The following is a 23,733-nucleotide window of genomic DNA, read 5'->3' on the forward strand; positions in this document are numbered from 1 at the left end:
CTTCGTTACCGCGAGCGACTAATCTCCCCGCAATGCCGTCCCACCAGTAAGAATGTAAATCGCCAGTGGGATGGCATACGTGTCATTTTGTTTTCCCAAAGTTGCCCCTCAAGGAAACTTTGGGCGACTTTGGGAAAATGAAGCGAAGCTTTTATCCAGCTGGAGTAAGAATACACCACACATCAGTACTTTTTACTATACTGTGTTAAAAATCGCTGCTACGTCTGGTCTCGGAGACTTTTTCAGTGGCCACCGGTAGGTGAATATATGGCCAGTAGGTTGGCCAAAAAGGTTACAAAATCTGTGTCCTTGTTTAGCTTGACCAGAAATTTTTAAAAAAAATTTTAATTTCGTACCATATCAATCATAACAGAATCCCTTTACCCTGTATCTGAAAGGATCGATAACACTAATTACACTTTCCTGTTTGTAACAATGATCACTGGCAAAGACAAAAGTTCTGAAAATATTCTCCCTTCACCAACCGTATCTAAATGAATTGATATTCCAGAAACTTTACTCAAATATGTCAATTTAGCTTTATTCTTAATAATTCTTTATACACAGTCATATATATATAACCTTATGTCCATGATGCATAAATATTACAGTAGGTTATACTTTCTTAGTTAAAGATGCAAATTCCATAATTAAACATTTATTTACATTCATGTATAGATACATCTTATTATGGAATCACTTCCTTCTGCTGTTTCTAATGTTTTCCTACTTGTCTCCTTATCTCTTGTGATATCTCTTTCCTTTTATTTATCCATCACTCTCTCCTATAGTTCCCATTTGCTTTCTCTTTATTTGATTTCCCCTTATGCCTTTCTGCTTTTCTACATTTCTTCTCTGTCTCTCCTCCTTTCCAGTGTTGGACCATCCCATCAGCAAACCAAGAAAATATGTGTTAGGCCTAAGTATCCGCGGGCCCTTCTGGTCCCCCAACCATTCAGCTTTCTATGTGTATATCAGGTCCATTCCGCATTTCTGTATGATACCAAAGAGAAGAAACAGAGGGAATAGACATAATACAGGTATTATGTTATCCAGAAAGCTCGGGCTTGGGGTTTTCTGGATAAGGGGTCTTTCCATAATTTGGATCACCATACATGGAGACATATTTACTAGAACTCAAATTTTTCTCACTTTTATTTTTGAAGTCACAAAAACGCCAACTTTTTCAACTTGTTTTAGATGGAATATTTTTATTTTGCCTCCAACAGGGATTAAACTATATCTTAAGGTGGCCATACATGGGCCGATTCTAGCTGCCAATATGGGTCCCTTAGACCGATTGGGCAGCTTATCTGCCCGTGTATGGGCACTTACGACGGGCCTGCCCGACCAATATTTGGCCTGAAATCAGCCAGATCTCAATTAGGCAGGTTTGAAAATTAGTTGGATCGATGGAAGCCTATACCCTTCCTTATAATTTGATCGTTTGGCCCCAGGGCCAAACAACCGAATTAGCCCAATACTGGGAGAAGATCCACTCGCTTGGCCACCTCGCCAAGCAAGCAGATCTTAGTGTGTATGGCCACCTTCAGTTGGGATCAAGTAGAAAGTACTGTTTTTTATAGCAGAGAAAAAGGAAATGATTTAAAAATGTTTAATTTGATTAGAATTGACTCTATGGGAGATGGACTTCCAGTAATTCAGAGCTTTTTGGATAATGGGTTTCTGGATAACAGATCCCATACCTGTAGTAGGAAATAAGAGGAGAACAGGAGAAGAGAGAAAGTGAATGAAAAGAAGCCTGTTTTCTAAGGATTCTGGAACACCCTGGTCTGTTACTCTTCCTTACAGTTCCTTCCATTTTTCTTCCTTTGGTTCCACTTCATATTCTTTATATATAGTTTTTTATGTTTCTTTCTCTCACTTCTTTCTCTCACTGTCAACTTTGATTTAATGACACGTTGACACATATTTGTATATTGAAAAAGATTATTTAAGAGAAAACACAAAAGGCCTCTATACTGTACATATATATTTCTATATATCGGTGCCCTTAAGGTAATATTTTACCTGTTGAGGAGCAGTTTGTATTATACGTGACCATAGAGTCTATCTCTTCCTATGTATGTTTTTATTAGGTTGGATAAATAAAAGCAAATAATCTGAAAAAAGAAAAATAATGGCGTATATATGGCAGCTAGCAGTGGTTTCCCTTTATTCAGGTCTTTTGTAAACTAAGCTCTTCCTCCAGCTCCTGTTGAGACAGAGGAGGTGTCTCTTTCCGAAAGACATAGCAAATATCCCACTGAGCGGGCAATATATTTTTCATAAACAAAAACTGGGCCAAATAAGATATGGCAACAATGGTGATCAAGCTCACAGTCATGGTGAATGTTTTGAATGGAAACTGCTGTATGAAGACACCATCTACAAGAATGCATCCTGGGTAATGGAGAAAAGGAGGGATCTTCAAGGCGCTTTCTCCTCCTAGAAGTCTCAGAACAAAGCCGAGTATGAAGCCAGCCGCTGAACCATACGTGTTGGTGCCAGGGATGAAAAGGGCACAACAAAGCTGTGGGAACAAGATAGCGTACACCAGCTCTCCGCTGAGAAACCACATGTCATACACAGAGTTGGACAGAAACGCGAGGCCCGTCCCAACCGATCCAAGCAGGACCATGGAGAGACGCATTACCCAGAGGACTTCTCTCTCAGACGCCTGCATAAAAGATAGAGAGTAGTATTACTACTAATGGGTTAGAACAATGTATATAAGGTTGTCTGACAATTCAAAGATGTAGAAAAACAATAATCAAGATGGATAAAAACAATTATTTGCGTTGACTCCAAAGCAGGTCATGGACTTCCCAACATGTATTACACACTCATTTCTTAAATTTAGACCTGAACTTCCTCTGGGTGGCCAGTCTCTTCAAAAGCCAACAGCCAAGGTTTATACCACCATCAAGCACCCTAAATAGACCTTCTAGTTGCACATAGCTGGCACCACTTTGGATGACTTAATATAGTCTGACAAATGCTATAACAATATGCATTACGGTTGTATCCTGGCTGCTTGAAGTGAACTTGGAAGAGAAGAACAGGGAAGAGGGGCAAATAATATACTTTAGTGCATATAAACATGTCCTACCTCATTCTAACACCCATCTTCATCATGCCAATGTTGACTTACATCATTTCCCCCCATATAGATATGATATAAAGCTCTTCCAGTTGTAAGAAGACCCAGTAAAACGTAGCACCAGATACTGAAGCCTAAACCAAACTCAGACTGTTCTAGTTCTAGTAGCACCATCTAGCTAAGGCCTAGAAATTTCCTATAGTGCCAGTCACCAGTGACTACGTGCCAGTTAAGACAGAGACATAACCTGTAGTTATGGGAAGAACTGTTGCCAATGGTTCCACTGAATCTGCCCAAAATACACTCAAAGTTCTTTAAAAATGGAAACATTTGGAAGCTGCTGAACCCAATGCCAAAATGAGGTCACTGATTGTTATTCCTTCTGCGAAACAAGCATTAAACCCTGTGTGGATTGTGTCTCCTCAATAATTCAACTTGAAAGCTGATGTCCTCTCAGTTCCTCATCTAGATCTATACTAGGGGTCCCCAACCTTTTTTACTCGTGAGCAACAGTTAAATATAAAAAAAACTGGGGGTGACAAATAAGGGCTGTGATTGGTTTAGTAGCCCAATTTTGACTGGCAGCCTACAGGAGACTCTGTTTGCCAGTACACATGGGGGCACATTTACTAACCCACGAACGGGTCGAAATGAGTCCGATTGCGTTTTTTTCGTAATGATCGGTATTTTGCGATTTTTTCCGTATTTTTTGCGAATTTTTCGGCGTCTTTACGAATTTTTCGTTACCAATACGTTTTTTGCGTAAAAACGCGAGTTTTTCGTAGCCATTCCGAAAGTTGCGTAAAATCTGGCGATTTTTCGTAGCGTTAAAACTTGCGCAAAAAGTTGCGCTTTTTTCGTAGCGTTAAAACTTACGCGAAACTTCGCACCTTTTAAGTTTTAACGCTACAAAAAAGGCGCAACTTTTCGCGTAAGTTTTAACGCTACGAAAAAATCGGGCGATTTTACGCAACTTTCGGAATGGCTACGAAAAACTCGCGTTTTTACGCAAAAATCGTATTGGTAACGAAAAATTCGTAAAGACGCCGAAAAAATCGCAAAAATACGAAAAAGTCGCAAAATGTTCGTTTTCAAGTCGGAACTTTTCCAATTCGGTTCGGATTCGTGGGTTAGTAAATGTGCCCCATGGTCTTTATCTCTTCAAAACTTAAATACACAAAAAGAGGTTGTGGGAGCACTCCAAGGCTAAATAAAGTATACAAATACAATGGAAGTGCAACTGATCTGGCCAAATTAACTACAAACATACAAAAAACATACAAAAAAACATACAAAACCAGCCCCCAGGTCAAGAATGGCAATAGTGCACGGGAGTGCCAGCCTTTGAAAAATATGACCAGAGGTAAATAGATAGGACCACCATACGGGGTTTACCTTGACGTGGTATGGTGGCTTACCAATCTTATGATCATAATTTTGTAACTAAAAACCCCTGTTTTTTGTCAATATACTGTATGCACTAGCATGAAACTAACAGACAATTTACTTATGAAACAGGGGACCAGGGAATGTGCATTGATCAATCCCTTTTTTTTTTTTTTTTTGTATCTCTTCAAAACTTGCCTCCAAAATGGGCACCTGTTTTGAGGCCTCTGGGGGCAACATCTAAGGAGTTGGTGAGAAACATGTTGCCCCTGAGCCACTGGTTGGGGATCACTGAGCTAAACAGGAGTAACTCTTTTGCCTTTAGCAATAGAATGAACACATTACTAGGATACTGTACAGTTAAAAATAACTCACCCCCTCCCTTAAGAATTGACTTTGGCTCTTGGCTAACTGAGCATGCTCAGCTCTTATCAACTCCGGTTACTAACCACACCCCCCAGTCTAGCAGCCAATAAAGAGATGGCACTGGTTTCCATAAAAACTCTGCTTTAACTGTGCACTCTGCAGGAGAAACCTGTTTTTCTTTTCTCCTAACCTTCTCTCCTGAGCTCAGTTTAACCGTTACAGGGCACAATCCAAGTAGGACTTTTTATCAAAGTAAGTTCTGCCTGTGTAAGCCTGCATTCTTGGTTGCATGAACTTTATAGTGCAAAGCTGCTATTTGTATGTGATCGATCATCTGCATTTTGAGGTCCTAAGCTTGATAAGCCCTGTCATTTAATTTTGTGGGAGATGTCTACTTTATACAAAAGGTCTCTGAAACAACAAAATATAGCTCACCTTCTTCCTTAGCAACCTTTTGTATATGTTGTAGGCAAACATGGAGCTGGCCGACAAAAGTGATGAATCAGCAGAGGACATAACAGCTGCTGCTATGGCTCCTAACCCAGCAACAGACACATAGGTAGGACAAAGATACTGCAGGACCAGGGGTAATATCATGTTCGACTCTCTTCTCTCATAGGGTGTTGGCAAGCCATAGCTAGTCTGGTTCCAGTCTTAAATTATAGCAGGAACATGTGTGAGATAAAACATTTACTGGGTATATATCATCGACAATGGCAAGTGAGAGAGTTCTAGTCTAGTTCCCTTACCTGTAGAGACAGCAACGGCACCAATCAGAATAGAGGGGACACCCATCACAGCACACAGCAACCCTGATAGGTAGGATGTGACCATGGCTTGCTTGGAAGAGGAAGCGGCAAGGACTCTCTGAAAATATGTCTGCCATGCAATGCCTCCCAGGCTCTGAAATGATCAGATGTGGGATATACAATGGAGAGGTAAGTTCTAGATCCAGTTCAAAAGAATATTGCCCTCAACTAGTATGAATAACCAAGCTTGGGTTCCTGGGCTAGCACGAGAACTGGGCAGCTACCAGGTGTATAGTCTGTTGAGGGAACAGAAGAACCACCTTTATCTCATGGTCCTCTTTTATGTAGATTCTCCTAGTATCTGCCCATATGTACATCATCCCCCCCCCCATCATAATAAATAAGTCATATGACTGGAGCTAACATTCTCTTATACAGTATATTGAAGGGGTTCGCAGAAATGATAATCAAACCTGCTTAATATATACGTTGGCAGTAGGAAGCCTATACTAAATGGAGGAACATTAGATGCCTTCAGACCTCCAGGTCCTTATCATGGATATTTCCTATGGACATAAAGCGTAATAATGAGGCCAGCGATAGCGCTCATCTGATCCCACTACTATGTGTACTATGTGTGTAGCTAGATTGTGTTGTTGGTAGAAACAAAGGCTAAAACCAGACTATAAAGGGCTAAATCTTCTCATTTTACCTACCAAATGCCTCCATGTATCATTGGAATCTGCCCAGTTCATCTATAATCACTCTATAGTAAAGTCCCGTAGACTCTATTTTAACTTCAGACAGAAGTAAAAGCGCTTACCAGGTATGCTAAATCATCCAGCCATCTTGCAATGTATCCTGGCTGTATTTTACCAATCCATGGAGCTTGGTACAATGCATTCACTGCTGTGTAAGCAATGTTTTCAGATGCTGAGTTTAGAAGAGCAAATGGTACACAAATCCACTACGTTTAAAATAAGAGATGATTAGTATGTCATGTGACTTTTATATATAATGTAAAAGCAGCATGGAGATTCCCTTCATCTATACTGTCCTCCCAGTAACACAATGATATTCTTACTGATCCAATAGCTGACATATGGCATAGGGCGCCTGTGCTGGGTTCCCTCCCCATCACCAGTAATAAGATAGGTGCCATCTATAGGTGTCCAGTCCAACTGGCCAAGCAGGACTAATAGTATGCCCAATATCCCCCACTGTATAGATAGGTGTCATCTATAGATGTACAGTCCAACTGGCCAAGCAGAACTAATAGTATGCCCAATATCCCCCACTGTATAGATAGGTGTCATCTATAGGTGTCCAGTCACACTGGCCAAGCAGAACTAATAGTATGCCCAATGTCCGCCTCTGTATAGATAGGTGTCATCTATAGATGTCCAGTCACACTGGCCAAGCAGAACTAATAGTATGTCCAATGTCCGCCTCTGTATAGATAGGTGTCATCTATAGGTGTCCAGTCCAACTGGCCAAGCAGAACTAATAGTATGCCCAATGTCCGCCTCTGTATAGATAGGTGTCATCTATAGGTGTCCAGTCCAACTGGCCAAGCAGAACTAATAGTATGCCCAATGTCCGCCTCTGTATAGATAGGTGTCATCTATAGGTGTCCAGTCCAACTGGCCAAGCAGAACTAATAGTATGCCCAATGTCCACCACTGTATAGATAGGTGTCATCTATAGATGTCCAGTCACACTGGCCAAGCAGAACTAATAGTATGCCCAATGTCCGCCTCTGTATAGATAGGTGTCATCTATAGGTGTCCAGTCACACTGGCCAAGCAGAACTAATAGTATGCCCAATGTCCACCACTGTATAGATAGGTGTCATCTATAGGTGTCCAGTCCAACTGGCCAAGCAGAACTAATAGTATGCCCAATGTCCGCCTCTGTATAGATAGGTGTCATCTATAGGTGTCCAGTCACACTGGCCAAGCAGAACTAATAGTATGCCCAATGTCCGCCTCTGTATAGATAGGTGTCATCTATAGGTGTCCAGTCACACTGGCCAAGCAGAACTAATAGTATGCCCAATGTCCGCCTCTGTATAGATAGGTGTCATCTATAGGTGTCCAGTCCAACTGGCCAAGCAGAACTAATAGTATGCCCAATGTCCCCCACTGTATAGATAGGTGTCATCTATAGGTGTCTAGTCCAACTGGCCAAGCAGAACTAATAGTATGCCCAATGTCCCCCACTGTATAGATAGGTGTCATCTATAGGTGTCTAGTCCAACTGGCCAAGCAGAACTAATAGTATGCCCAATGTCCCCCACTGTATAGATAGGTGTCATCTATAGGTGTCCAGTCCAACTGGCCAAGCAGAACTAATAGTATGCCCAATGTCCCCCACTGTATAGATAGGTGTCATCTATAGGTGTCCAGTCCAACTGGCCAAGCAGAACTAATAGTATGCCCAATGTCCCCCACTGTATAGATAGGTGTCATCTATAGGTGTCCAGTCCAACTGGCCAAGCAGAACTAATAGTATGCCCAATGTCCCCCACTGTATAGATAGGTGTCATCTATAGGTGTCCAGTCCAACTGGCCAAGCAGAACTAATAGTATGCCCAATGTCCGCCTCTGTATAGATAGGTGTCATCTATAGATGTCCAGTCCAACTGGCCAAGCAGAACTAATAGTATGCCCAATGTCCACCACTGTATAGATAGGTGTCATCTATAGGTGTCCAGTCCAACTGGCCAAGCAGAACTAATAGTATGCCCAATGTCCACCACTGTATAGATAGGTGTCATCTATAGATGTCCAGTCACACTGGCCAAGCAGAACTAATAGTATGCCCAATGTCCGCCTCTGTATAGATAGGTGTCATCTATAGATGTCCAGTCACACTGGCCAAGCAGAACTAATAGTATGCCCAATGTCCACCACTGTATAGATAGGTGTCATCTATAGGTGTCCAGTCCAACTGGCCAAGCAGAACTAATAGTATGCCCAATGTCCGCCTCTGTATAGATAGGTGTCATCTATAGGTGTCCAGTCCAACTGGCCAAGCAGAACTAATAGTATGCCCAATGTCCGCCACTGTATAGATAGGTGTCATCTATAGGTGTCCAGTCCAACTGGCCAAGCAGAACTAATAGTATGCCCAATGTCCCCCACTGTATAGATAGGTGTCATCTATAGGTGTCCAGTCCAACTGGCCAAGCAGAACTAATAGTATGCCCAATGTCCCCCACTGTATAGATAGGTGTCATCTATAGGTGTCCAGTCCAACTGGCCAAGCAGAACTAATAGTATGCCCAATGTCCCCCACTGTATAGATAGGTGTCATCTATAGGTGTCTAGTCCAACTGGCCAAGCAGAACTAATAGTATGCCCAATGTCCCCCACTGTATAGATAGGTGTCATCTATAGGTGTCCAGTCCAACTGGCCAAGCAGAACTAATAGTATGCCCAATGTCCCCCACTGTATAGATAGGTGTCATCTATAGGTGTCCAGTCCAACTGGCCAAGCAGAACTAATAGTATGCCCAATGTCCGCCTCTGTATAGATAGGTGTCATCTATAGATGTCCAGTCCAACTGGCCAAGCAGAACTAATAGTATGCCCAATGTCCACCACTGTATAGATAGGTGTCATCTATAGATGTCCAGTCACACTGGCCAAGCAGAACTAATAGTATGCCCAATGTCCGCCTCTGTATAGATAGGTGTCATCTATAGGTGTCCAGTCCAACTGGCCAAGCAGAACTAATAGTATGCCCAATGTCCCCCACTGTATAGATAGGTGTCATCTATAGGTGTCCAGTCCAACTGGCCAAGCAGAACTAATAGTATGCCCAATGTCCGCCTCTGTATAGATAGGTGTCATCTATAGGTGTCCAGTCCAACTGGCCAAGCAGAACTAATAGTATGCCCAATGTCCCCCACTGTATAGATAGGTGTCATCTATAGGTGTCTAGTCCAACTGGCCAAGCAGAACTAATAGTATGCCCAATGTCCCCCACTGTATAGATAGGTGTCATCTATAGGTGTCTAGTCCAACTGGCCAAGCAGAACTAATAGTATGCCCAATGTCCCCCACTGTATAGATAGGTGTCACCTATAGGTGTCCAGTCCAACTGGCCAAGCAGAACTAATAGTATGCCCAATGTCCCCCACTGTATAGATAGGTGTCATCTATAGGTGTCCAGTCCAACTGGCCAAGCAGAACTAATAGTATGCCCAATGTCCCCCACTGAATAGATAGGTGTCATCTATAGGTGTCTAGTCCAACTGGCCAAGCAGAACTAATAGTATGCCCAATGTCCCCCACTGTATAGATAGGTGTCATCTATAGGTGTCTAGTCCAACTGGCCCAATGTCGACCATTAGTTCTGCCTGGCCAGATATTTATGTAAGGATTCTGCTGGGTGATAGAGGTTATGATATGTGAACCACATTAACTGGTTGAGTTTTCTTGGACTCTTCACCAGTAGGATTCACTTTCTGGCCTGTAATGTAGACCTCTGGGTTAGTATGTGGACTTCCTATACTTCCTACTGTGCCTCCTGGGTTTTTTGATTTGGAGGTTTAGGAAAACTCTGGGCGAGGACTAAATTTGCACATATAGAGTTGAATGAGAACATAAAATGAATATAATAGTAAGCAGAGAAAAAACTCTTTGCTGAGTTGATTTACAGAATGCCCACAGATGCCAGTCCTGGTGCTTATTTTACTTTTCAATGCCATTGGACCAAAACTGGCACCATTTCTTAAAGGAAAACTATACACCCAGAATGAATATTTATCCAACAGATTTAACAGTTTTTATCATATTAACTAACCTATTAAAGAATCTCGCAAAAGTGGAATATATATATCAGTAAATATTGCCCTTTTATATCCTTTCCTTTGAGCCGCCATTTAGTGATGGGCTGTGTGCTCCCTCAGAGATCAGCTGACAGGAAGTGATGCAGCTCTAACTGTAACAGGAAGTAGTGTGGGAGCAAAAGGCAGAACTCTGCCCATTCATTGGCTGATGGGGCCTAGCATGTATGTGTGCCTTGGCTTGTTTGTGTGCACTGTGACTCCTATGATCCCAGGGGATTTATCTATTTAGGATTACCCAATGGCACATCCTACTAGAAAGGTATATTTTTATGAAAATGGTTTATTTAGATGAAGCAGAGTTTTACATATGAGCTTGTTTATGTAATATATTTGTATAGAGACCTACATTGTTTGGGGGTATAGTTTCCCTTTAATGGATATAAATGAACCCTTGTTGGCTGCGCTCAGCAAATTTGTTTACATTAAGAAAACTTAAGAAGCACAAAATCCCACACCCTCGGATGTTAGATGCCATTGTCTGGCTGCTGCCAATCAAATAATTCAGAATTTTAAAACTGATTTCCTTTTTCTCTGTAATAATAAAACAGTACCTGTACTTGATCCCAACTAAGATATAATTACCCCTTATTGGGGCAGAACAATCCTATTGGGTTTATTTAATGGTTAAATGATTCCCTTTTCTCTGTAATAATAAAACAGTACCTGTACTTGATCCCAACTAAGATATAATTACCCCTTATTGGGGGCAGAACAGCCCTATTGGGTTTATTTAATGGTTAAATGATTCCCTTTTCTCTGTAATAATAAAACAGTACCTGTACTTGATCCCAACTAAGATATAATTACCCCTTATTGGGGGCAGAACAGTCCTTTTGGGTTTAATTAATGTTTTATTGATTTTTTAGTAGACTTAAGGTACGGAGATCCAAATTACAGAAAGACCCCTTATACGGAATACCCTTGGTCCCGAGCATTCTGGATAACGGGTCCTATACCTGTATAACAAAGTGCAACACATAAGCACTATACATAAGTACTAAAATAAAACTTCAGTAACCTATTCTGTTGCCCCGTGCCCCTTACTTAGCCCAATGGAGAGGACCACTGTGAATACGGAAGGTGCTTGGGTGCAATGTTAGTAAGTAAGAGTGCTTTCTGCGCAGCTCGGCACTGACACACACAGATATATACAGAACAATCACTTACCAGACTGATTATCATAAAGAGAAGTTGAATTACGTCCGTGTAGGCGACTGAATACAAACCCCCGAGCAATGTGTATATTATCACCGTGCAAGCTGATATAATAATGGACACGTATCCTTTCACATCCAGGATCACACTCACCGTGGCTCCTGTAGGGGAATCCAGTCATACATAAATATTATATAAAGGAAATAAAAACCCTAACATCACTCACAGCACTCTTCTGAGCACTTCTTTTATTCACATTCTTTCTTTTCTAGTTTTAAAGATATTAGCAGTTTTTACACTAGGAATATAATGAATTTAAAACAGCCGCGCCTCCTGCTGTCCTTTTGTCCAGGGTCAGACTGGGGGATGAAGGGCCCACCAGGGCTCCTGCCCCAGGGGCCCTGCAGGTGCCCGTGCCACCCACCGTAACCCCCCCTCGCAGGGCCCCCCACTCAACGTCCTTCCCCAAGCGCATAAATTTAACGCGTCAGGGGAGCGGTCGGGCAGGGGGAGCCGGCAAGGGTCGGGTCTGGGCCACCGGGGCCCACTAGAGCCAGGGCCCACCAGGATTTTTCCTGGTGTCCCGGCGGCCCAGTCCGACCCTGCTTTTGTCCAACTGGACAGTAGGTAGAAAATTAGATTAGTGAGAAAATAAAAGTCTTGTGATGTTGCTCTGCCTAAAACTGACCAGAGAAATGTCAGGTGACTCTTCTGTACCCAAAATAGGTTTTTGAACCCAACAAATGAGAAAAACCACTAACACCACTATGGTTAGAAGAATTGGCTTGTACTGAACCACCTAACAGTATTATAACTGACACTCTCCAAAAGCAGAAAATGGGGTTCTGGGGTACTGAGGGTCCCTCTCCGTGTCCCCCACTACTCACCCAAGGAAGCGAGAATGGAGGCAAACCAGAAGACGTCACCCAGCAGTGGTGGTAGGAAAAGGATGCTCCCCATGGTGTTTCCAAATGTCTCCTGGAGCGGATCCATCATGGTCACGTAGTTTTTGGACCTCATCGGCTTGACAAAGAAAAGAGCTCCTGGAAAACAGAACAGCAGCGGCTGAAAAGGATTCATGCCCATCAGGCTCAACCTTCTGCTCAAGTGAACTGATCTGGATTTTTACCCACTTCTACTGCTATTCCGCCATTAAAGGGGGTCAGTAATTAGAAAAAAACGTGGAGGTTGTTGGTTCCCCTTACCACAGATTAAGCAAGAAGCTGTATGATGCTATTACATGGAGGGCTGGCAGCACTGCTGGGAAAGGAGTAGCACCATATTCCCATTGGTTCCTGTTCTGCTCAGTAATGCTGCCTGCCCTCCTAGCAAGAAGATAGAAACTGTTTAATGTGCGGCTGAGCTGATTGAGTGATTTTATATTAGAATTTGGGAGACAAAATGACTCAGAAAAGTCCCGTTGTTTTAGACTTAATTCTACTAGATACTGTATATCATGACCTGGATGAATGAGAATCTTCAGAGACGAGACAAAATGACACGTTATTTTATGAGTTGATATTTTATTTTTGGGTCTACATCCCCTTTAAAGCAAACATATTGTTGCAGTTCTTATATCTGTCACTGGGTGGCTCTGTTGGAGCAGCTGGGAAAATGAATGAACAGTACGAACATACACAGCAAATCTATGTGCAGTCAATAAGGTTTTTGTCCCACATCTGTTTTGGGAGTGATTGAAAAGTAAATTCTCAAATCAAGGAAGCAGTTAGGGAGTCAGAATAGCATATGAATAAGAAACTCACATTCAATGTGGTTTTTGGTTGCTGAGGTCAGTGACCCCCTGATAAATAGACAGACATTTCAGTTGCAGATTGAATAGGCACAATGGGAAGGCTAATAGTAACAAAACAATACAAAATAAATAATGAAGACCAATTGCAAAGTTGCTTACAATGGGCGCATATATAAAATACTAAAACTTAACAATGAACTTCCCCTTTAACCTATACATCATTACGTACCAAACATGCCCAGTCTGGCCTAATGTTCTCAGGCTGGCTGGCCATTGCCTTCCATAAATCCTGCCAGAGGCCTCCTTTACTGCTATAAGCCTCACAGACACAAACCCAGGCACAACAGGAGGAAGGATAACCCCCCCCACCCCCCACTAAGTTTGCTCACCGCTCACAGAATAAGATGCAGTGAAATTATGTGAACTTTGGGGTTTGATATAAAATGTCCTAGTTATAGGTAAGGTAAGGGTATGGGTAAGGGTAGTTTGTAAAGGGGTAAAATAAGAAGTTTATTTTATATGGTATAAATAGTAATATGCAGGTTTAGTCAGTAGGTGGAGCTAAGTCCACTTGTGAGCCTATATAAGACAGTACCTTGCTGAGGCACTTCCCCATGAAAACATCAAGGGCAGCGGCAAGACCACGTGGCCATGGGGAGGTTGGTATCTTGGGCTAGCTAGTGGTAGCAGAGGTAGGTGAGTTCACTCTAGGATTGAAAGGCAGTGAGGGGTAGCCAGAAAGGGCAGCCTGTTGTCCCAACGAGGAGTTCTTAGATAGTAGTAGAGTCCCCTAAGGCGAAATGAGCATTCAGGTGTAGGTTATAGGAGAACCTATGGGTGAAGTATGGTCACCGCAGAGGAAGGGGGTAACAGTCCCTAGTGAGCAGGGAGCCCCTGGAACAGCTAATGGCACCCTGTTTGTGCATCCACATGGGACAAGAGTCCTGGAGGCTTCGGTGAGAATGCTGGATGTGTGTGTGAGAAGCAGATAGAGAGAATCTGTAGTTATTGTGCATTATATTATTGTTATCCTTTGTCTGCAACCAGAGCAAAGACCCTGCACCTGTTGGTAAAACAGTAAGTGACTGTCAGCCTCAGGCAGCAACTTTACATTTGGCGCAGTCGGCAGGATCCCAAGTCATGGGGAGTGTGAGTGGTAGTGCCCACTGTGGGGCAGTGAAGGAAAGTCAAGTATTGGTACCTCTGAGTCTGGCTGGCAGGAAGAGGACCAGCTGGCGGTGAGAAGAACAGGAAGCTGCAACTTTACAAGTTGCCATTTAGCACTGTAATGGGGTACATTATATATACATATAGTTACATATACACTATATAACTGGTGCTTAATGATGGCACCCACACTGGCTTCTGTTCTGTGTTGTTTTTATGCCACGGGAAGGGATTTACATCCTGATTTGGATATCTAATGCAAATTGGGCTCCGAGACGCATCTGCCTTTCTTGTATTTACAGCAATTTTCCGTTGAAACAAAACAGGCCTCATTTATATAAGCGACACGAGAATTAGCCAACCATGGGACTACCACACTCATTTACTAGTGCAAGATATTGGTGCAAACTGGTTTTACCCCACAATTTCAGCCCAATGCCAACAGATTGCACAAGAACGTAGGTCCAGGTATCCAAAACAGACACAAATTAGCTTGGGTAAATAAGTGAGTGGTGTTTTTAGGTGCAAGAAACAAGGCCCTTCAAGTAAAATGGCAGGCGTTAATCAGGGCTCCCTTTGTCTGCACCCTATACTCAATTTATCAGAGCACTTGTGTATTGGATCTAGCAGCAGGTTGCAAGGAGTGTGTATATAGGCCCGGACTGGCAATCTGTGGGTTCTGGCAAATGCCAGAGGGGCTGCTGTAAGGTGCCATAGTCACTATTTATTGGGCTGCTGGGGGGGTATTATTTAACCTAATGTAACCAATGAAATGCCCAACTGTAAATTCATGAGCTGTTTAAGGGGTCCCCAACCGCCGCACCGCGGGCTGCTTTGTAGTGGGCTGCCTCTGTTCCTGGTCGCACTGAATATGCACCTATAAAAGCGTGCGCGTAACCCTGCCCACCCACCCTCCGGGCCATGGAAAATTTTACCCGCTTGCCACCGGTCCTTGGCACAAAAAAGGTTGGGGACCACTGGTTTAAATCACAACAGAGCCTTGTAGGCAGTGTCGGACTGAGAACTCAGGGGCCCACCAGAAAACCTTGGACCCTAGGCCCTTTTCCAATCTATTTTTCCTCCTTTCCTCACCCAACCTCTTTATTCTCCTAGCATCTATTCTTCCATTTATTTCTCCTTTTCCTTCCCATTCAGAAATAGAGAATAACCATGAAACAGGCCAAATGGTCAGGAGTAGGAGGGCCCACTGACACCTGGGCCCACCGGGAGTTTCCCTGGTATCCTGGTGGGTTCTATCAGCCCAGGTGTAGCAGGAACCTGTAGTTGGGCCCTTTAGAAAGGAAAATCCCTAGAGTCTGGCACAAAGAGAGATTGCAGATACAAAGAGAAATGGGGACACGCTGTAGGAGACGGCTTTGGCACTGAAAGCTGCCATGGTGCAGGGAGGTTCCTTCCCATCATGCCCTGCCATTGTTAGCGGCCAGTAATCCTACAGGCGCGAGGAGCCCCCATTAAGCCTTTGTGCAGTGTGTGGTCGGGAGAGGCGCTGCCATTCCAGCGGCGCAGTGTGAAAGCAGAGCAGGGAGCACAGAAAACAAGCACAGGCTGTTCCATCCCAGCAAAATAATAACATGGACACATGGGCCACTCTGTGCTGAAAGCTTAACCCTTTGCATCCCCAATAAAAATCCATAAAATTGTGAACATGTATAGGGCTGCTGTACAAAATCCTATATACACCATCATTAGTGAGTATTTGCCCTTTCGTCTAGGGTGCTTTCCTCTATGTCCCCCCCACTTCCCCCAGTGATTAGGGTAGCTGGCTAGAATGGGACGCTATACATAGGCCATAGCAACCAATGTTCCCATCTGGAAAATGAGGGTTGTTTTACGTGACACCCCATCCACTAGCACTTACAAGACTTACAAGGGTTTTGGCTGTCTGGGGATTATGGGAGTTGTAGTTCAGCAGCTGGATTTCAGGTTGGAGACCATGATATGTAGAATAAAAATGCCTAACAATGGCAGGTTCCTTTTTGTAGCTACATTTCCTTTGATGTAGGGGCCCCTGGCCAAACCCTAAAACTGCAATTGATCGGCCTCAGGTTACAGTTTATTTTCCCTATGTGTGACATCAGTGCTCAGCTCGGTACAATGGCGACTTCAGAGAATAAGGGAAAGGCGCAGGCAGCAGAATCAATACATGAGAAATTCTCAGGTTCCACAAATAGACTCCTGCGGCTCAGCAGATGGGCCCCTTATAACCTCTGTCCAAAGCCTCTCAACAAAAAAAAAATCTAGATTTTTAACCCTTTAACCCTGGGTATCACCCTGTGTAGCACTGACTTGGGTTCCCTTGCCATAGTGCTCATACAATCAGTATGTGGGGATCAGGCAGTGTGTGGGCTACGGATAGCAGAATAGGACATAAAGGCTTACCGATAATAAAGGTTGCGGCAAACCCCAAGGGAGCATGGACCCACGCCAGCCCTCGCGAGGGAAGATACACAATTTCTGCCGTCCCGTTGATGTAGGCACCTCCGACCCATGTTGCTAGACAGATGTAAAACATGTAAAATATATAGTCAATATATAATCCATAGTTATACAGGTCATGGAACTCATAGGTGGCTTTTAATATCCTCATATTTTACAACAGGGGGTACATTATTTATTATAATACACAAGTTTTAGTGAGTCATGTGACAGAAATGATATCACTAAACGATTATAACTGATGACATCACTAAGCACAGTTTATAAGCATATAATACCCAAGAGCCATGAATATGGCATGTACAGGTCATGATAACTTATATTATCCTCGTATTTTTCAATAGGGGGTACATTATTTAGTATATTACACATATTTTCAGGAATGACATCACTAATCACTGATTATAACTGATGATATGACTAAGCAGAGTTCATAAGCATATAATACCCAAGAGCCATAAATATCCTTTAAATGATATCCTTATAAACGGTGCTAAGTGATATCATCAGTTATAATCGTTGTTTAGTGATATCATTTCTGTCACATGACTCACTAAAACTTGTGTATTATAATTAATAATGTACCCCCTGTTGTAAAATATAAGGATATTATAAGACACTGAGGAGTTCCATGGCCATATAAAAGGCCAAAGGCCTTGTACAGGTCCTGGAACTCCAAAGTACATTATTTAGTATAATACACACGTTTTAGTGAGTCATGTGACAGAAATTATATCACTAAACAACGATTACAACTGATGACATCACTAAGCACAGTTTATAAGCATATAATACAAAAGTGCCATGAATATCCTGTAAATTATATCCTTAAAACATTGCTTAGTGATGTCATCAGTTATAATCAGTCATTAGTCATGTCATTCCTGGCACAGACTCACTGAAATATGTGTATTAAACTAAATATTGAAAAATACTGAGTGATACTCAGAGTTCCCTGTATAACTCAGCCTGCAGCCTTGTGCCTTTATATGGGCACAGAACCCCTCAGTGACTGCTAATATCCTTATCATTTACAGTAGGGGGTACATTATCCCTTATAATACATGAGTGATACTCAGAGTTCCCTGTATAACTCAGCCTGCAGCCTTGTGCCTTTATATGGGCACAGAACCCCTCAGTGACTGCTAATATCCTTATCATTTACAGTAGGGGGTACATTATCCCTTATAATACATGAGTGATACTCAGAGTTCCCTGTATAACTCAGCCTGCAGCCTTGTGCCTTTATATGGGCACAGAACCCCTCAGTGACTGCTAATATCCTTATCATTTACAGTAGGGGGTACATTATCCCTTATAATACACGAGTGATACTCAGAGTTCCCTGTATAACTCAGGCTGCAGCCTTGTGCCTTTATATGGGCACAGAACCCCTCAGTGACTGCTAATATCCTTATCATTTACAGTAGGGGGTACATTATCCCTTATAATACACGAGTGATACTCAGAGTTCCCTGTATAACTCAGCCTGCAGCCTTGTGCCTTTATATGGGGGGCACAGAACCCCTCAGTGACTGCTAATATCCTTATCATTTACAGTAGGGGGTACATTATCCCTTATAATACATGAGTGATACTCAGAGTTCCCTGTATAACTCAGCCTGCAGCCTTGTGCCTTTATATGGGCACAGAACCCCTCAGTGACTGCTAATATCCTTATCATTTACAGTAGGGGGTACATTATCCCTTATAATACATGAGTGATACTCAGAGTTCCCTGTATAACTCAGCCTGCAGCCTTGTGCCTTTATATGGGCACAGAACTTCTGTTGCAAAAGTGACTTTAAATATCCTTATATAATACAAGAGGGGGTACATAATTGTATATTCTATTGCTATGTTTTGTACATAATAACAAAGTTGGGAGATAAAGCTGATATTTGCATTAGATTTTTTTTTTACCATTAACCACTTGGTCTTTTATTTTCTTTTTAAACGATTGATCTTTAATCAATAACCATCTGGTATTCACTGCTTGGTAGCTAGGGTTGATTGAACCCCAGCACTAGTTTAGAAAGTAGGGTAACAACTGGTGTAACTCTAGGTTTAGAGACTTTCTTTTTTTTAGTAAATATCTTTCTATATTTTCTTAGGGCAACATGGGGCTTTAGGCAGCCCACGACACGTAGTGAAGAGGTCTGTGCCAAAGGAACCCAGTAAGTGGTCTCTGCTTGTGGGGCTCTACTGATATGGTATTCAGCCATTGCCCATGATATGTAGCATAGGTGAACTTTAGTTGTCCTTTACTTGAAATTCTCTTTGACGGAGGGTGAGTTTTGTGTTGTGGGGGAAGATAATTAAAGGCATTTTCTAAACAGATCCCTTCATAGTATCCCAGTGCCAATTCTAATTCTAAAACCCCAACACACATGGCAGGATAAATACAGTGCCAATTCCATGTATAATACCCCAGAACCCACAGCAGGATAAATACAGTGCCAATTCCATGTATAATACCCCAGAACCCACAGCAGGATAAATACAGTGCCGATTCCATGTATAATACCCCAGAACCCACAGCAGGATAAATACAGTGCCAATTCCATGTATAATACCCCAGAACCCACAGCAGGATAAATACAGTGCCAATTCCATGTATAATACCCCAGAACCCACAGCAGGATAAATACAGTGCCGATTCCATGTATAATACCCCAGAACCCACAGCAGGATAAATACAGTGCCAATTCCATGTATAATACCCCAGAACCCACAGCAGGATAAATACAGTGCCAATTCCATGTATAATACCCCAGAACCCACAGCAGGATAAATACAGTGCCAATTCCATGTATAATACCCCAGAACCCACAGCAGGATAAATACAGTGCCAATTCCATGTATAATACCCCAGAACCCACAGCAGGATAAATACAGTGCCAATTCCATGTATAATACCCCAGGACACACAGCGGGATAAATACAGTGCCAGTTCCATGTATAATACCCCAGAACCCACAGCAGGATAAATACAGTGCCAATTCCATGTATAATACCCCAGAACCCACAGCAGGATAAATACAGTGCCAATTCCATGTATAATACCCCAGAACCCACAGCAGGATAAATACAGTGCCAATTCCATGTATAATACCCCAGAACCCACAGCAGGATAAATACAGTGCCAATTCCATGTATAATACCCCAGAACCCACAGCAGGATAAATACAGTGCCAATTCCATGTATAATACCCCAGAACCCACAGCAGGATAAATACAGTGCCAATTCCATGTATAATACCCCAGAACCCACAGCAGGATAAATACAGTGCCAATTCCATGTATAATACCCCAGAACACATGGCAGGATAAATACAGTGCCAATTCCATGTACAGGTATCGGTCCCCTTATCCGGAAACCCGTTATCCAGAAAGCTCCGAATTACGGAAAGCCCGTCTCCCATAGACTCCATTATAAGCAAATAATTCAGAATTTTAAAACTGATTTCCTTTTTTTATGTAGAAATAAAACAGAACCTTGTACTTGATCCCAACTAAGATATAAATAATCCTTATTGGATGCAAAACAATCCTATTGGGTTTAATTAATGTTTTATTAATTTTTTAGTAGACTTAAGGTATGGAGATCCAAATTATGGAAAGACCCCTTATCCGGAATACCCTTGGTCCTGAGCATTCCGGATAATGGGTCCTATACCTGTATAATACCCCAGAACACATGGCAGGATAAATACAGTGCCAATTCCATGTATAATACCCCAGAACCCACAGCAGGATAAATACAGTGCTAATTCCATGTATAATACCCCAGAACCCACAGCAGGATAAATACAGTGCTAATTCCATGTATAATACCCCAGAACACACAGCAGATAAATACAGCACCAATTCCATGTATAATACCCCAGAACACATGGCAGATAAATACAGTGCCATTTCCATGTATAATACCCCAGAACACACGGCAGATAAATACAGTGCCAATTCCATGTATAATACCCCAGAACCCACAGCAGGATAAATACAGCACCAATTCCATGTATAATACCCCAGAACACACAGCAGATAAATACAGCACCAATTCCATGTATAATACCCCAGAACACACAGCAGATAAATACAGCACCAATTCCATGTATAATACCCCAGAACACACGGCAGATAAATACAGTGCCAATTCCATGTATAATACCCCAGAACACACGGCAGATAAATACAGTGCCAATTCCATGTATAATACCCCAGAACACACGGCAGATAAATACAGTGCCAATTCCATGTATAATACCCCAGAACACACAGCAGGATAAATACAGTGCCAATTCCATGTATAATACCCCAGAACTCACAGCAGGATAAATACAGTGCCAATTCCATGTATAATACCCCAGAACACACGGCAGATAAATACAGTGCCAATTCCATGTATAATACCCCAGAACCCACAGCAGGATAAATACAGTGCCATTTCCATGTATAATACCCCAGAACACACGGCAGATAAATACAGTGCCATTTCCATGTATAATACCCCAGAACACACGGCAGATAAATACAGTGCCAATTCCATGTATAATACCCCAGAACACACGGCAGATAAATACAGTGCCAATTCCATGTATAATACCCCAGAACCCACAGCAGGATAAATACAGTGCCATTTCCATGTATAATACCCCAGAACACACAGCAGATAAATACAGCACCAATTCCATGTATAATACCCCAGAACACATGGCAGATAAATACAGTGCCAATTCCATGTATAATACCCCAGAACCCACAGCAGGATAAATACAGTGCCAATTCCATGTATAATACCCCAGAACACATGGCAGGATAAATACAGTGCCAGTTCCATGTATAATACCCCAGAACCCACAGCAGGATAAATACAGTGCCAATTCCATGTATAATACCCCAGAACACATGGCAGATATATACAGTGCCAATTCCATGTATAATACCCCAGAACACATGGCAGATAAATACAGTGCCAATTCCATGTATAATACCCCAGAACCCACAGCAGGATAAATACAGTGCCAATTCCATGTATAATACCCCAGAACACATGGCAGGATAAATACAGTGCCAGTTCCATGTATAATACCCCAGAACCCACAGCAGGATAAATACAGTGCCAATTCCATGTATAATACCCCAGAACACACAGCAGGGTAAATACAGTGCCAGTTACATGTATAATACCCCAGAACACATAGCAGATAAATAAAGTGCCAGTTCCATGTATGTTGTAGGTTTGGGGGAGCTCAACCTTCATTGGAACTTGTAACATTAATAAGCTTTCTGGGTAGACAGGGGGGCTATGATGCAGTAAATACTGAAAAACTGATTAATAAATCTCGGATAAACTTTTCTTTTTCAAAACAAATGTTGCAGCTGAAAGTTGACGACATCTTTTTTGATAGGTTTGTCTTCCTTCTATTTTTCCCCAGTTATGGCAAGAAAGGTCTTTTCCATAGACCACACTGGAATGGCAGCAGTCCAACAACTCAAGGTGGTAAAGGAGTTGCCCTTAAATGACAGTTTCACCAACTGGAAAAGTCCTGCAATGTTTCGTTAATACCATATATACACTGCTAATTTGTTTGTGGTTGATTATTGTGATTCTGCCCCCCTTCAGTTGCAATGTTACTCCTTTCTGTTCTCCACTTCACTTCTTCACTTCTCCCAACCTCTCACAGACTCTTGGGACCAAGTGGCAGCATAAAACCCACCTGGGAGAGAAGTGAAGCCAAAAACAAATTCAAGAACCCACTAATACAAATAAAATGAGGATTTTTGACTGCTATTGGCAACACCGCAATCCTACAACATCCCAGTTTGAAGTCAGTAAATGAACCCTATTCTCCCCAGTGATATTTCACATTCCCAGTAAGTTATAATACTTTACCAGTTGTGGTGAAGAGTCCAACAAATATATTCAAGTTCCGACCCCCCACGATAGCCACCTCTGTTTGTTTTTTGTTCTTCTCGCTCTTTTTGGCTTTCCAGGCAGCCCAGAGACCGGTGACCAAAGTCATTGCGTAAAAGACGATGACGGCTATTAAGCCAGGGACATTGAGAGCCATTGTCAGCCCCGGGCAGATCTCAGAGAGATGAAGGAATGTGCTGGGAAGTCTCAGGACGAGCAAGGAGTGACATTGCTAGACAAGAGCAAGAATAGGATCTATATAAGGGGTCCCCCATACGTTCCAGACGTGCTGGCTCAGCTTGGAGGGGGGAGACCTCCTGTTTCCCTGCAAAACTTTTCTTGTCTGTCCAACAACAACTTGCTGAATGGGAGGTGTTTGGCCTCATTCCCTGGAGATTCATTCAGATGTGAAAGGAGGAAGGGGATTCACTTGGTGCCGGGGTGGGGGGATAACAGTATTAATATGGGAGTCTTGTTCGGACCGGTTCCCTCTGCGGATTTGTTAGGCACCCCTCAGTGATAAAAATCACTTAATACCCCAATCTAGTGCTCCTGTTCTTTATAAGACACACAAGCCCTGGGCAGCACGTAGCCATCTTGACCCCTTGGCCTACCCTGGGCAGAACGTAGCCATCTTGACCCCTTGGCCTACCCTGGGCAGCACGTAGCCATCTTGACCCCTTGGCCTACCCTGGGCAGCACGTAGCCATCTTGACCTTTTGGCCTACCCTGGGCAGCACGTAGCCATCTTGACCCCTTGGCCTACCCTGGGCAGCACGTAGCCATCTTGACCCTTTGGCCTACCCTGGGCAGCACGTA

The 23,733-nt window shown here is 42.7% G+C and overlaps 1 protein-coding gene across 1 annotated transcript; it reads right to left on the reverse strand.

The window, feature by feature from the left end:
- Nucleotides 1–520: 520 nt before the first annotated feature.
- LOC100492076 (high affinity choline transporter 1) lies at nucleotides 521–23,252 on the reverse strand. Its single transcript, XM_002940139.4, has 8 exons — nucleotides 22,894–23,252; nucleotides 16,938–17,051; nucleotides 12,505–12,660; nucleotides 11,630–11,778; nucleotides 6,428–6,571; nucleotides 5,605–5,758; nucleotides 5,291–5,508; nucleotides 521–2,680 (listed from the first exon to the last, which is right to left on the reverse strand). Exons 1-8 carry the CDS (start codon nucleotides 23,069–23,071, stop codon nucleotides 2,180–2,182), a joined length of 1,614 nt encoding a protein of 537 aa, XP_002940185.1. The 5' UTR covers nucleotides 23,072–23,252; the 3' UTR covers nucleotides 521–2,179.
- Nucleotides 23,253–23,733: the final 481 nt, after the last annotated feature.

Source organism: Xenopus tropicalis, chromosome 2 (assembly GCF_000004195.4).
Source record: "Xenopus tropicalis strain Nigerian chromosome 2, UCB_Xtro_10.0, whole genome shotgun sequence".
NCBI lineage: Eukaryota > Metazoa > Chordata > Amphibia > Anura > Pipidae > Xenopus > Xenopus tropicalis.

Bases quoted from the DNA above. Each gene is read 5' to 3' on its own strand.
- LOC100492076 (XM_002940139.4), bottom strand. From the start codon at position 23,071: ATGGCTCTCAATGTCCCTGGCTTAATAGCCGTCATCGTCTTTTACGCA. The intron at 17,052-22,893 runs GTAAAGTATTAT...ACATCTGTCTAG, and splicing joins TGGACTCTTCACCACAACTG to CAACATGGGTCGGAGGTGCC. The intron at 5,759-6,427 runs GTAAGCGCTTTT...TGATCATTTCAG, and splicing joins TGGATGATTTAGCATACCTG to AGCCTGGGAGGCATTGCATG.